Below are 13,517 nucleotides of genomic sequence, written 5' to 3' on the forward strand. Positions count from 1 at the left end.
AATCCGTCCTTTAGAGACATGGATAATGCCTTACCTGCCACATAGTAGCTGCTGAACAAATATTGATCAAACCAGTCAGTGAGTTTGATTATTTGTTGAGCAATTACTATTTTGTCTACTTAGTATCAATAAATTATTTTTTTAAATCAGAGTAAGCATTCTTCTCAGTCAAGGAATTATAGGAAACATAAATAGATGCGTAAGTAAGTAAGAGAAATAATAAGCAGGGAAACCTTGGCTTGCATTATTCAAAAGAAAAAAAGCCAATAACAATGTAAGTGAATATTTTTTTAAAAACCCATTGAAAGGTTGTTCTTTACTGAAATATAACCTTCATATTTTGAAAGCTCATGATGAGATCCATAGTTCCTGATACTCAGTGAATTACTCTGTTACTTGAAGTAACTAGGAAAATAAATCTGAAAAGTAAAGTATCACAGAAAAGGTCTTTGAATTGCAAATGGCTTTAGAATAGAACAATTTGCTTTCCAGAAAAAAACCCTAAAAGTTACATTTTACTTTCTCTAATTTTTAACTATTTCTACAGAGAAGTTTTTCCACAGTTTCTTTATGATGCTTACTGCATGATATTTTCTGTTTTAGATCCTCAGCATTATAAGACCCGATTTTTATTGGATTCTATTTCTAATGAAATAAATCTTTAGGATCAGCAGTAAGTGAGGTTTCAAGATTTTTTTTATTTATGAGTTTTTCATTTGTTTATTTTACCTAAAACATCAATCTATTTTGTAGATGTGGCAAAAGCTTCAAAATAAGTAGGAGCATTTCACCACTCAAAGTTACCACCATTTATACCTAGCAGAATGTCAGTGCAGTCTACTTCTTGAAATCTCATTGTATCTGTGTCAGTTTTCTATAATTTGGCAACATGATAATGAAATTACTGAGTTTCTCTTTAGATGAGCCTATTTTTTAGTTAATACTGTATATCAACACTCAGAGATTTCCTTCTCTTCATCTTCCTTTCTCCCTTATTATCCCCGCCCCCCTGACAAAAGCCCGTGCCCATTCGAAAACTAAATTTTTCTACAAATTTTTTAACTGACTTACATGTTTTTCTTTCAATATTTTAACAAAGTTGACCTTGCCCTTCTTAGTTTTTCATTATTTTTTTAAGAGACAGGATCTTGCTGTGTTGCCCAGGCTGGAATACACTGGCTGTTCACAGGCGCAATTCCACTACTGATCATCACACTCCATTTCCTGCCTGGGCTGATTCATCCCTCCTTAGGCAACTTGGTGGTCCTCTACTCCCAGGAGGTCATTAAACTAGTGCCAAACTTAATGTGGACACCCGATTGCCATAGCACCCAATAGTCCAGAACTCCTGGGCTCAAGTGATCCTCCTACCCCAGTCCCAAGTAGCTGGGACTGCAAGCACATGCCATTTTTTATAGTTAAAAAAAAAAAACAAACAAACAGTAAGGGTGATCATGGAAAATTAGAAAATAAGGACCTATATATGCATTGTTTACTTAAAATAAGATCATACTAAATGTGCTGTGTTGTAACCTGTTCTTTTCAGTTAACAATCTTCATTATCTTTCCATTTTATCAAGTCCATTGTTGAATTTCCCAGTGTAGGACCAAGTTTCACATCTAGTTGTTATGTCCCTAAGTTTCTTAAAAAAAAAAAAAAAAAAAAAAAAAACAAAACCTTTTTTCTTTTCATACCACTAATTGAATTGAGGAGACAGGACCAACTGTCCTGCAGGATGTCTCACCTTCCAGATGTGTCTGGTTGCTTCCTCCTTTAACTTGTTCCTCTATCCCTTGTATTTCCTGTTAACCAGAGATTAAATTTTATGTCCTGAGAGATCCAAGTGAAACATTTTGGGCTGGAATATGTGGTAAGTGATATATTTCTTATTATGACTTATCAGGAGAAAGCTTCTGAATGGGTCACAATTAAGGAGACTGAAGTTGACCACTGAATTAGGGTATGACTATCTGATCCTTTCACTGTCAAGTTTAATCTTTTTCTTCTTTCAACTAGAAAATAATGTATTTGGTATTACTTTGCACAGTGTGAATCTCTAGGTCATGGCAAACATATACCTGCATTTAACACTTGCCTGAATCTGTAATTTCATGAGGGATTACATAATGCTAATTTTCTGATTTTTTTAAAAAAAATTTACTTCTTCTTATTGGATAGCCTTTTGTACAATAGAGTATTTTATTTACTGGGATTATTGATTTGTTCTGAAATATGGTCGCTCCTGCAAAGACAAGTAAATAATTTTTTTCACTCAGTTGCCAATATTTATCAGCTCAGAAGACTAGGTTTTTTGCTGGCTTTCTTCTTTTAAATATTATTGCAGATTCGTGGATTTTTATTGCGTCACTGCATTTCAGTCTACTTCAGTCATAATTCTTACACATTTGACTAATAGGGAAGAGGACCTTTTAGACCGATTCCTGTGTCTTTTTTCCATGATGTTACATATTTATGGAAATGTTTAAACACAAAAGTATATAGGGATTGGTATACTGAACTTCCAATATATCTATCACTCTCAGTTTTAGCAATTAGCAATAATTTTCTAATTTTGTTTTATCTTTCTCCTTCTGCTTTTTTGACACCCTTGATTTTTATCTCATTGGTAGTTGAAAGTTCGTTTTCTGGTGCGGCAAGGTGTCCCATCCCTAGACTTGAAATTACTCATTTTTTTAAGAAGCCCTAATTGTCTTTAGTAACAAATGGCATCAGACAATAAAACCTGGACATAAGGATTATTGGAAGTTTTTAAATTTGATTTTTCTTTACTTTCCCATCATGTGCTTCATCATATTGGTAGCTGTGTTAGTCTGTTCTTGTATTGCTATAAAGGAATACCTGAGATTGGGTAATTTATTTAAAAAAAAAAAAAGAGGTTTAATTGGCTCACAATTCTGCAGGCTATACAAACATGGTGCCAGCATCCACTCAGCTTCTGGGGAGGCCTTAGGGAGCTTTTACTCATGGCAGAAGGCAAAGCAGGAGCAGGCAGGTCACATGGCCAGGGCAGGAGCCAAGGGAGTAGTGTGGCAAGGTGCCACATACTTTTAAGCAACCAGATCTCACACAAACTCATTCATCACCAAGGGGATGGCACTAAGCCATTCAAGAGGGATGCACCCCCATGATCCAAACACCTCCCCACAGATCCCACCTCCAAGACTGATAGATTACATTTCAACATGAGATTTGGGTGGGGACAAATACCCAAACTATATCAGTAGCCTTGTTCCATAAGCAGGGTTACAAGCATTCGAGTAGTAGAGGATGGGCACTTCTCAAAGATAGGCTAAAAAGCTTTATATTTCTATATTAATTGGTCAAAATGTAAGGCATAGATGACAGAGTAGTCAGCTGTTGACATATAAGTGTTTTTAATAAAGGATTTAAAAAAACAAAACAAAACACCATTTAGTATTATCAGTTTGCCTCCACTACAATATAAGGAATTTCTCAATTTATATGACTTCTAAAGTTTTGCTTGTTACACACTTTGGTTTCTCATAGTAATAATGCAGATGATGAAATGAATTATTCTCAGTTAATAGGGTTAAAAATGTATTACTGGTTTCCAGTTCTTAAAATCTGTATTCACCTCCTTTCCCTTCTGATGCCCCACCAAAATAAAATGTCTAAAAATGAGAAATGAAGAAGCCAGTAACAGTAAATTGGAGGACTACCCAAGAATGATAGTTGAACAGATTTCCGGATCTCTAATTGAGTACCAGTAGGCCCAACTATACCTTCTTCTCCCCTCCTCATACCTCTTTCACCCCTACACTTGAATACAGATAGCTGGCAAGAATCCCAGGCAAACACGAGGCAGATTTTCTTTAGAGAGCATGAGAAAGATGAAGGCTTCTAAAGTGTGTGCTGTGTTCGTGTAGCAAAAGAGAAAACACCATCTTCTTTCTGGCATTTGAAAGGTCTGCTGGCTCCCCACCCACTCACCCTGTGGGAACACTGCCAGTCAGCTTATGTCCAGCCCACACAGAGCTCCCTCTTTTTATCCCCTCCAGGGGAACAATCTAGCCAAAATCAGACTATCTTCAAAATAACACAGGAAATCTATGTTGGCTAATGAGTCACTCTCTCTTAAATGTGAATGAGTAACCGAAGATCACCAGGCATGGTGGGAAAAACTAATGGCATGAAAGACTAAATAACCAGGAAAATGGCCAGTGGAAAAAGTAAAACTAATAAGAAAGAACTTTATTTTTAAAAAAGAAGAATAAATCATCTAATATATTCAGAGATCTAAGAAGATACTATATCCATTAAACAAGAATAGGAGGACACAAGTTTTTACATTGAAAGGGCACACCAAGCACTGAAATAGAGAATCAAACATGGTACTGTGACACATCTCAAAACTGCAGAATTCCAGGATAAACAAAGATCCAGGAAGAAATCACATGCATAGTAACAAGTAAGAGACTAAATCAAACCCCTTATGAATGATTCTTAATGATTTAAGACAGTAAAGTATTACCTACAACACGTAGAGAGAAAATAATATGCACCCATGGATTCTACAACTTGCCACACTATTAATCAAGGGTGAGAGCAGAATACACTTGTTTTCAGACACTAAAGGGTGCAAAGGTTGCCTTCCATTGGAAGTAAAAGAAATGAATGAATTACATATTCACCATCAACTTCTTGAGAAACGGAAATTTAGCATTTGATTTGTTTTTAATACATCATTGCTGCTAAAAGGGTTGAGGGGAAAATGAGAAGGGGGGATTCAAAACAATAAAATTAGTTGTTGATTCACACCATACAATAAATTACAGAGCTACTGTGGCAAACGGCAGTAAACTACTCCCTTTACTCTCAGCAGGCTGAAATGTACCATACATTATACATATAACTATCCATAATTTCCCATATTTCCCATTCATCCCAGTAAAAAGTAACCCAGGACTACTTGCATTGCAATCACAACAGGCTCATACACCATATGGCCAGAAGAAGCAACAGCATCACATTTTCCTCCCATCAGGACTGGAATGACATGATCTGACTTAAATTTAAGAGCATCATTCTGACTGCTGTGTTGAGAACAGATTTAAGGGTGGAGTAGTAGGGTAAGGGTAGAAGGAGAGACGAGTTTGAATATCACTGCTGTGTTCCAGGTGAAAGATGACAGTGGTTCTGTTGGTGAAAAGACGTCAGATTCTGGGTATAATTCGAAGGTAGAGCCAAGAGAATTTCCTGACTTATGGTATATTGAGTGAATAAGAAAGGGTCAAGATTTGTAGTCTGAGCAGTAGGAAGGGAGGAACAGATTGAGGAAAAGATTGGAAGTTAAGTTTTGGATGTCACTTCAGAAATTTATTTGACCCCCAAATAAAGATAGATGTATTTGTATATATGTATCTGCAGCTCTGAAGAAAGGCATGGCCTGGTGAGATAATTTGGGGATCGTCAGCCTTGTATTTAAAGGCATGAGGTTGGGTGAGATCAAAGTGAATAGAGTGAATAGAGATAAAGAAGTCAAAAGACTGGGACCCTAAGGTACTCTAACATTTAACAATTAGGGAGATGAAAAGGAAGACTCAAAGAAGAGAAGAACAACCAGTGGGATTTTAGGAGAACCAAAAGAGAATGGTGCCCTAGAAACCATGGGAAGAAAATGTTTCAAGAAGGAAAGAGCCATTGACTATTTTATGCTGTTAGGAGGTCAGGTAGGATGAGCACTAAAAATTCATTGTTGGATTTAGCAACGTAGATGTTGGTGTTTACCTTGAAAAAGTCTACTATGTTTTTTCAGACAGCTACTGAGGTGTTAGGACATAAATACTTGTATATAAGTAGTTATTTGGCCCTAACTATTTAATAAATGAAACTACATGTTGAGCATCCCAAGTTCGGAAATCCGAAATACAAAATGGTTCAAAATTTAAAACTTTCTGAGCATCAATGTGATGTTCTAAAGAAATACTCAGTGAAGCATTTCAGATTTTAGATCTGGGGTGCTGAATTGTTAAGTGTAATGCAGATATTCCCAAATCTGAGAAAAATCCAAAATCCAAAACCCTCTGGTCCCAAGCATTTTGGGTACAGGACACTCTAACTGTATTAGGTATTTCTTTTGGCCTAGGGGGCATTGTGAAAAATTACTGAGATACCAAGGGAGCCACAAACTAAGAAAGTTTGAACATCTCTGCTTTAGAAGCTTATGCTATTCTAAGGATTTAGAAGCATAGCTATTCTAAGGATTTCACCAAAAGGAGGAAACACTTCTTACCTTTTTTGTGTGTTGAAAAGTTTCAGTTTGCAATTTTAAATCTGATCCAAAATGGTCCTAATACAGTTGTTTCAACATTAAAAAAAAAAAAAAAAGCAAAGACAACTTTATCCTTTGAAATGCTGGTAGTACATCTTTGCATGATTTTTTTCTTCTTGCCTCCATAGGTATGGTCTGAATATGCGTTGCTTGGCAGCTCGGGTCAACTATAAGACTTTGATTATTATCTGCGCACTCTTCACTTTGGTCACAGTACTTTTGTGGAATAAGTGTTCCAGTGACAAAGCAATCCAGTTTCCACGGCGTTTGAGTAGTGGCTTCAGAGTGGATGGATTAGAAAAAAGAGCAGCAGCATCTGAGAGTAACAACTATGTGAACCACGTGGCCAAACAACAGTCTGAGGAAGCATTCCCTCAGGAACAGCAGAAAGCTCCCCCTGTTGTTGGGGGCTTCAATAGCAATGTGGGAAGTAAGGTGTTAGGGCTCAAATATGAAGAAATTGACTGTCTCATAAATGATGAACACACAATTAAAGGGAGACGAGAGGGGAACGAAGTCTTTCTTCCATTCACTTGGGTTGAGAAATATTTTGATGTTTATGGAAAGGTGGTTCAGTATGATGGCTATGATCGGTTTGAATTCTCTCATAGCTATTCCAAAGTCTATGCACAGAGAGCCCCCTATCACCCCGATGGTGTGTTTATGTCTTTTGAAGGCTACAATGTGGAAGTCCGAGACAGAGTCAAGTGCATAAGTGGGGTTGAAGGTTGGTATCTGTCTGCTTCACTTGCATTTTTCAAGCATGACTGTGTTGAAGAATAAGAAAATGTTGTTAATTATACATCAAGTACATAGCTTACTGTCAAAAGACCTTTCATCACTCTAATTTAGCAGGGAGGAACAGGTTAAGTCTGAACCTGGGGCAGCTTTCTAGATACTGTGACTTAAGGGCTGCCATAAGACCATACCTGGGCAAATAGAATTATTTTATTAACCTAACTCTGAATCTAAAATTCTCACCAGTAAGATAAAGGCACTGCTTCTCCAGAATTTTGCATTAAAATATATAGCTAGAATCCTATGAGAGGTGGGAAAAGGAGACCATCCAGTGGACCCATCAATGTACCAGTGCAGTCTGGTTACCTAATTAGTCGGGTGTCATCTCTGGAAGGAGGTTTCAAGTCTTCAGAACAAGACAATACATGGATGCTTTTTCTCTGGACTTATACTAAACTCCTAGTCTAATACATACTGTTTTTCATTGTCTTTAAAACCTGGGGCAGTAAGAGTTCTTTGTGGATACAATTAATATGCTTTGGAATTTGCTTTTCAAACCAGAAACCCAAATTGAATTTGACTTTAAAGTATATCACTTAAACAGAGGAAAGGGCTTAATATGTTTTGAGATTTCTTGGTTTGGGATTTACTTTCCGCATTTTGTTATAAAGTGATTTTAAGATCTTAATATTTTAAAATCTGTATTGGAATAAGCTTTTAACTAACTTAATACATATTTTTTTGCTCTGAAAAGAAGTTTGTGCTCACTTGGTGACCATGTGGATGTTTTCAGACTCCTACAGACCAAAGGATTATAGCCCACCCATGTCTGTGAAGTTAATGGTGTGTTTATTCATCAAGTTGGAAATTGGAATTTACATATCTGATGCAGGAGTTTTTTTCTTGTTTTTACTACTTATATAATTTTTTATAATCTTTTTCTCTTCTTTTGAGACAGAATCTCACTCTGTCACCCAGGCCTGGAGTGCAGTGACACTGTCATGGCTCACTGCAGTCTCGCATCTCCCAGGCTCCACCATGCCCAGCTAATTCTTTTTTATTTATTTTTTGTAAAGACAGTGTCTCACTGTGTTGTCCAGGCTTATCTCAAATTCCTGGACTCAAGCAGTCCTCCCACCTTAGGCTCCCAAAGTGCTGGAATTACAGACATGAGGCACCGTGCCTGGCCAATATCCTTACCAAATGTTTAGAAGAGAGAAGCGACCAGATTCACCTACATTCTTACCACCTCAATATAATTATTATTATTTTTGTATTTTCTCTGGAGGGCTTTGTACTTAGACATATATTTTAGCATAATCATAATGATATTTACTATACAGTGATTCAGGACAGTAAGAGAGATTTCAAAGATATTCAGAGTCAAACCTTTTCTTCAGCAATTTTTTAAACGCATAAAATTAATAGGTGCCTAAATTCTAAAATAAAAAAGTAAAAAGTACCCATAACCACCATTAATATTTTGACTTTTTCCCCCAATCTTTTTGTTGTTGTAGAAATATATTTTTTATTTTATTTTGTTTTGTTTTTAACTTTTAAGCTCAGGGGCACATGTGCAGCTTTGTTACATAGGTGACCTCATGTCATGGAGATTTGTTTTACAGATTATTTTGTCACCTAGGTATTAAGCCTAGAACCCATCAGTTATTTTTCTGATCCTCACCTGCCACCTACCCTCCACCCTCCAGTAGGCCCCAGTGTGTGTTGTTCCCCTCTATGTGTCCATGTGTTTTCATCATTTAGCTCCCACTTAGAAGTGAGAACCACACAGTATTTAGTTTTCTGTTCCTGCGTTGGTTTGCTAAGGATAATGGCCCCTAGCTCCGTCCATATTTCTCCAAAGAACGTGATTTCTTTCTTTTTTATGGCTGCATACTAGAAATGCATCTTTTAAAAAAAATTCAGATCATACTGTATGGTCAGTTTTTATTCTGGTATTTTCTACTTAACATGCTATGACTATTTCACCTCACTGAATATTTATTGAACATTTTAATAACTAGTATTTGTAGTAAAGACGTGCCATGATATATGCAATGTATGAGACCCTGCTCTTTAGTTGTACACTTAGGTCATTCCCAGGTTTTTTATGGTTTTTTTTTTTTTTTTTTTTTGAGACAGTCTCTCGCTCTTTTGCCCAGGCTGGAATGCAGTGGCGCGATCTCGGCTCACTGCAAGCTCCGCCTCCTGGATTCCCGCCGTTCTCCTGCCTCAGCCTCCCAAGTAGCTGGGACTACAGGCGCCTGCTACCATGCCCAGCTAATTTTTTGTATTTTTAGTAGAGACGGGGTTTCACCGTGTTAGCCAGGATGGTCTCAATCTCCTGGCCTCGTGATCCGCCTGCCTCGGCCTCCCAAAGTGCTGGGATTACAGGCATGAGCCACCACGCCCGGCCCTTATGTTTCTTAATTAATGTTTTATTTTTAATTTTTGTGGGTACATAGTAGGTGTATGTATTTATGGGGTATATTAGATACTTTTATACAGGCATGCAATGTATAATAATCACATCAGGGTTAATGGCATATCCATCACCTCAAACATTTATCCTTTCTTTGTGTTACGAACAATCCAGTAATATTCTTTTAGTTATTTTTAAATATATAATAAATTAAGATCGAGTGAATGAAATCTGGTATTTGGTAGCACAAAGGGTAACTACATTTCCATTTCTTTGCTATTATAAATGTTGCAGATTTTTATTGTTAATTTTTATTTGCTATTTTAATTTTATTCTCATTGTAGTGTATTCCTATTCTGAGAATATAATTAACTGCAATGTCAAATAACCTGCCAAACCTTTGTACTGTTTTGCCAGTCATTTTCCGGAAAGGTGGAACTTGCTCCTACTTCCAGTAGCAGAGTATGAGGGTGCCATTTTCACCCAACTCTTGCCATCATGGAACATTGTTTTTTTGTCTGTTGGTTACAAAGGGATATTATAATTTTCTCTCTTTAACAACTAGTGAGGTCAGATATCTTTTTCTTATGCTTTTTGCCTTATTTTCATGTTCTTTATCCCTTTTGCTAATGTGATAAGTGGAGTTTTTAAAAAATGTATTTGTGTGAACTTATGTAGTAAGGGTAGCAATACTCATATTTGTTAAAGATATTTCTTCAATTTGGTTGTCTTTTCATTTTACATATGATTTGTTGGTTTTAGAAGTTTTTAGTTCCATTTATTGAACTTACGGAGTTTTTTTGGATCTTTGCCTCTTCGTTTTATGCTTAGAAAGGCACTTGCCATACCACATTATGATCAGCTTTTCACTTTTAATTTCTCTGACAGTTTTATGGTTTCATTTTTTTACATTTAACTTCTTTAGTTCTGCTAAATTGATTTATATTTTGGCAAATGGTACAGTCACAGCCTAATTTTAAACATTTTCCCCCAATATGTATTGAATCATCTCTTTTCCCACTGATTTTGATGGAACATTCATCATTACACCAAATTTAGGAGTACTAGAATGAGTTTCTGGGCTGCTGTTTGGTTTCATTGATCAGTCTCAGTTCTTGTGCTAGTTGCACATTATTGTAGTCACCAGTCATCTTTAATGAAGTTGTATAAACTACCTTTTATTTGAATTACAGAGGGGATCCCCCTCTTGGAGGAAAGATACAAATGTTAAAAAGCTTATCTGTAGCCTACCTAACTCCGTGAACATTGTTTTGAATCTACAACAAAACACATAAAATTCTGTAGATTCCCAGTCTATGCTGTGCTCATCAGATTCTTATTAATTTTAGAACTACAGATAGTATTGTTTATCTCTGAATACATATGTGATTCAGCAATACAATATTATATAAATGTAGGATTTGTAGCTCCTATGTAAGAAATTACTAAGATATGACCAGGTGCAGTGGCTCAAGCCTGTAATCCCAGCACTTTGGGAGGCCGAGGTGGGCGGATCATGAGGTCAGGAGATCGAGACCATCCTGGCTAACACGGTGAAACCCCGTCTCTACTAAAAAATACAAAAAAATAGCCGGGCGAGGTGGCGGGCGCCTGTAGTCCCAGCTACTCGGGAGGCTGAGGCAGGAGAATGGCGTGAACCCGGGAGGCGGAGCTTGCAGTGAGCTGAGATCTGGCCACTACACTCCAGTCTGGGCGACAGAGCGAGACTCCATCTCAAAAAAGAAAACAAAAGAAATTACTAAGATAAACACTAATACCAAACATTTAAAAGTTATGCTTAGAACTTTACAAAAGGTAATCCATTAATGAATTATTTCAAGAATCTGTGGTGAAATATACAAACGAAATTCATGTTTTAAAAAACACTTAAGTATTACATTTTAACAGGAAAGATATGAAAAAGAATTTCAAGCTGTTTATATTTTAAATTGCCAAGTCACAGCTGGCTTTTTTTTTTTTTGGAGACAGTCTTGCTCCATCATCCAGGCTGGAGTGTAGTGGTGCCACCTTGGCTCACTGCAACCCCCGAGTCCTGGGTTCAAGCGATTCTCCTGTCTCAGCCTCCCAAGTAGCTGGGATTACAGGCGCCTGCCACCACTCCCAGCTAACTTTTTGTATTTTAGTAGAGATGGGGTTTCACCATGTTGCCCAGACTGGTCTCAAACTCCTGAGCTCAGGCAATCCACCCACCTCAGCCTCCCAAAGTGCTAGGATTACAGGCGTGAGCTACGGTGCCCAGCCACAACTGGCTTTTTAAGCAAATACATTAACCATCAGATGACATACCTAATTAGTAGACCACACTTTGACATTGGAGGGAAAGATGAGTGTGTAGTAACTTGATAAGTATAAATGTTTAAGAAATTTTCAGGATTAATATTGAAAACAGAACTGTGGTGACATTAACTATATGCATCTAAATTGTGCAGAATTTGAATGTATGAAACAGGATTATGAAATGTGACATCTGTAGCCATGAGCAAGAGTAACACACATAAAAAACCAGTCCTTAAAAGGTAATTTATAGCGTTGAACTATTTGTTAACAAATAATGAATGAGAGTGAAAGAATACTTAATTTTTGTTTTTCACATTGGTTAATTTGGTACTAGATCTGATCAGTATGAGAGCAGTATTATGAGGAAGCCCACAAGTTCCTGATAACCCTGTGAGATTCCCCAGAAGTAAATCAGTGAGGAGTGGTATTAGGAATAGGCTTGTAAATGTCTTGATATGATTATTCATTTTGTTTCTCTATTTTATAGGTGTGCCATTATCTACACAATGGGGACCTCAAGGCTATTTCTATCCAATCCAGATTGCACAGTATGGGTTAAGTCATTACAGCAAGAATCTAACTGAGAAACCTCCTCACATAGAGGTATATGAAACAGCAGAAGACAGAGACAAAAACAACAAGCCTAATGACTGGACTGTGCCAAAGGGCTGCTTTATGGCTAATGTGGCTGATAAGTCTAGATTCACCAATGTCAAACAGTTTATTGCACCAGGTAAGTTACATGTTACATGTGCCTGCTAATTTGATGTTGGTTTATGGGACCCAGATATTCCCTTAAAATGTTAATATGGCTTAAAAAAACACATAAGCAGACCCTTTATGTTACATATATAAAGCAACAAATGGTGTCACCCCAATGAAATCTCTAAAAAAGATATAGCTAAAAAGTCAAGGTTATAAAAAGGAATATTTACTATGTAAAGAGCCAAGCCATAGATTGAATGGTAAGGTCCAGGTTACTGCACAATGTGTACCTGCCTCCAGGGGTCTATATCCAATAGGAAAGAAGTTCCTCCATTTAATATTTCAGTACAGTATAGTTTAATTTTTAAACTTTTGCAGTAAATAGAATGGTTTTAAGGAGACAGCCATCCTTTTCTTTGCCTATTCTTTGCCAATAGCTTTTAATTTTTTCAGGATAATATAGCATTACCAAAGAGGCCTGTTTCCTATATTGGAATTTGTTAATGTAGTAGATTATCTCAAACTTCATGTAAAGCCATTTTCATTAATAAAATAATTTACGAAATCAAATTAACTTTATGCAGCATTTCCCCTTTTACTAAGACAGTCTCATTAATTAGAATATAATGCATTTTCCTGCACTAATCAATATCAATGAGAACTAATGAGTCCATTACTTAAGAAGACAATGAAATAATTTTAGTTAGCACCTCAGGCTTGATTCTCTATGGGGGAATGTTGTCAAGTACAGAACTTGTTCCACCCTCCCACCAATCTTGCCGTTGGTAAATGAAAAGAGAGGAAAGGTTATAAGACCTCTTCTGTATTCTCTCCTTCTTCTTCATTGATGACTGTGTAATTTACAGACCCTGAAAGCCACAATGCAAACCTACTCATTCTAGATAGCCTTAAGTAATGAATTTATGAGTACTGAATGCAGTGCAAATAATAGATGACCTTTAATTTTTGTTCTATGACTAGAACTCCTTTTTTCCCATGGCATTTTGTGATATTCTGGTACACAGAGCATCTTTGCTTAT

At 36.7% G+C, this 13,517-nt stretch overlaps 1 protein-coding gene across 6 annotated transcripts in view; it reads left to right on the forward strand.

Annotated features, from left to right (window-relative positions):
- Positions 1-13,517, forward strand: part of GLCE (glucuronic acid epimerase) — a 137,174-nt gene that overhangs the window by 108,358 nt on the left and 15,299 nt on the right. For 4 of the 6 annotated variants that reach the window (XM_026455435.1, XM_023220840.1, XM_023220841.1 and 1 more), the window contains exons 3-4: positions 6,443-7,041; positions 12,260-12,505. In XM_026455435.1, the coding sequence (XP_026311220.1) occupies positions 6,456-7,041; positions 12,260-12,505 (832 nt within the window). In that variant the 5' untranslated portion in view covers positions 6,443-6,455. Of the gene's footprint in view, positions 1-6,442; positions 7,042-11,654; positions 12,012-12,259; positions 12,506-13,517 lie in introns of those variants that run through there. The other 2 variants (XM_023220843.1, XM_023220842.1) reach the window with 2 other exon arrangements.

Source organism: Piliocolobus tephrosceles, chromosome 6 (assembly GCF_002776525.5).
Source record: "Piliocolobus tephrosceles isolate RC106 chromosome 6, ASM277652v3, whole genome shotgun sequence".
Lineage (NCBI taxonomy): Eukaryota > Metazoa > Chordata > Mammalia > Primates > Cercopithecidae > Piliocolobus > Piliocolobus tephrosceles.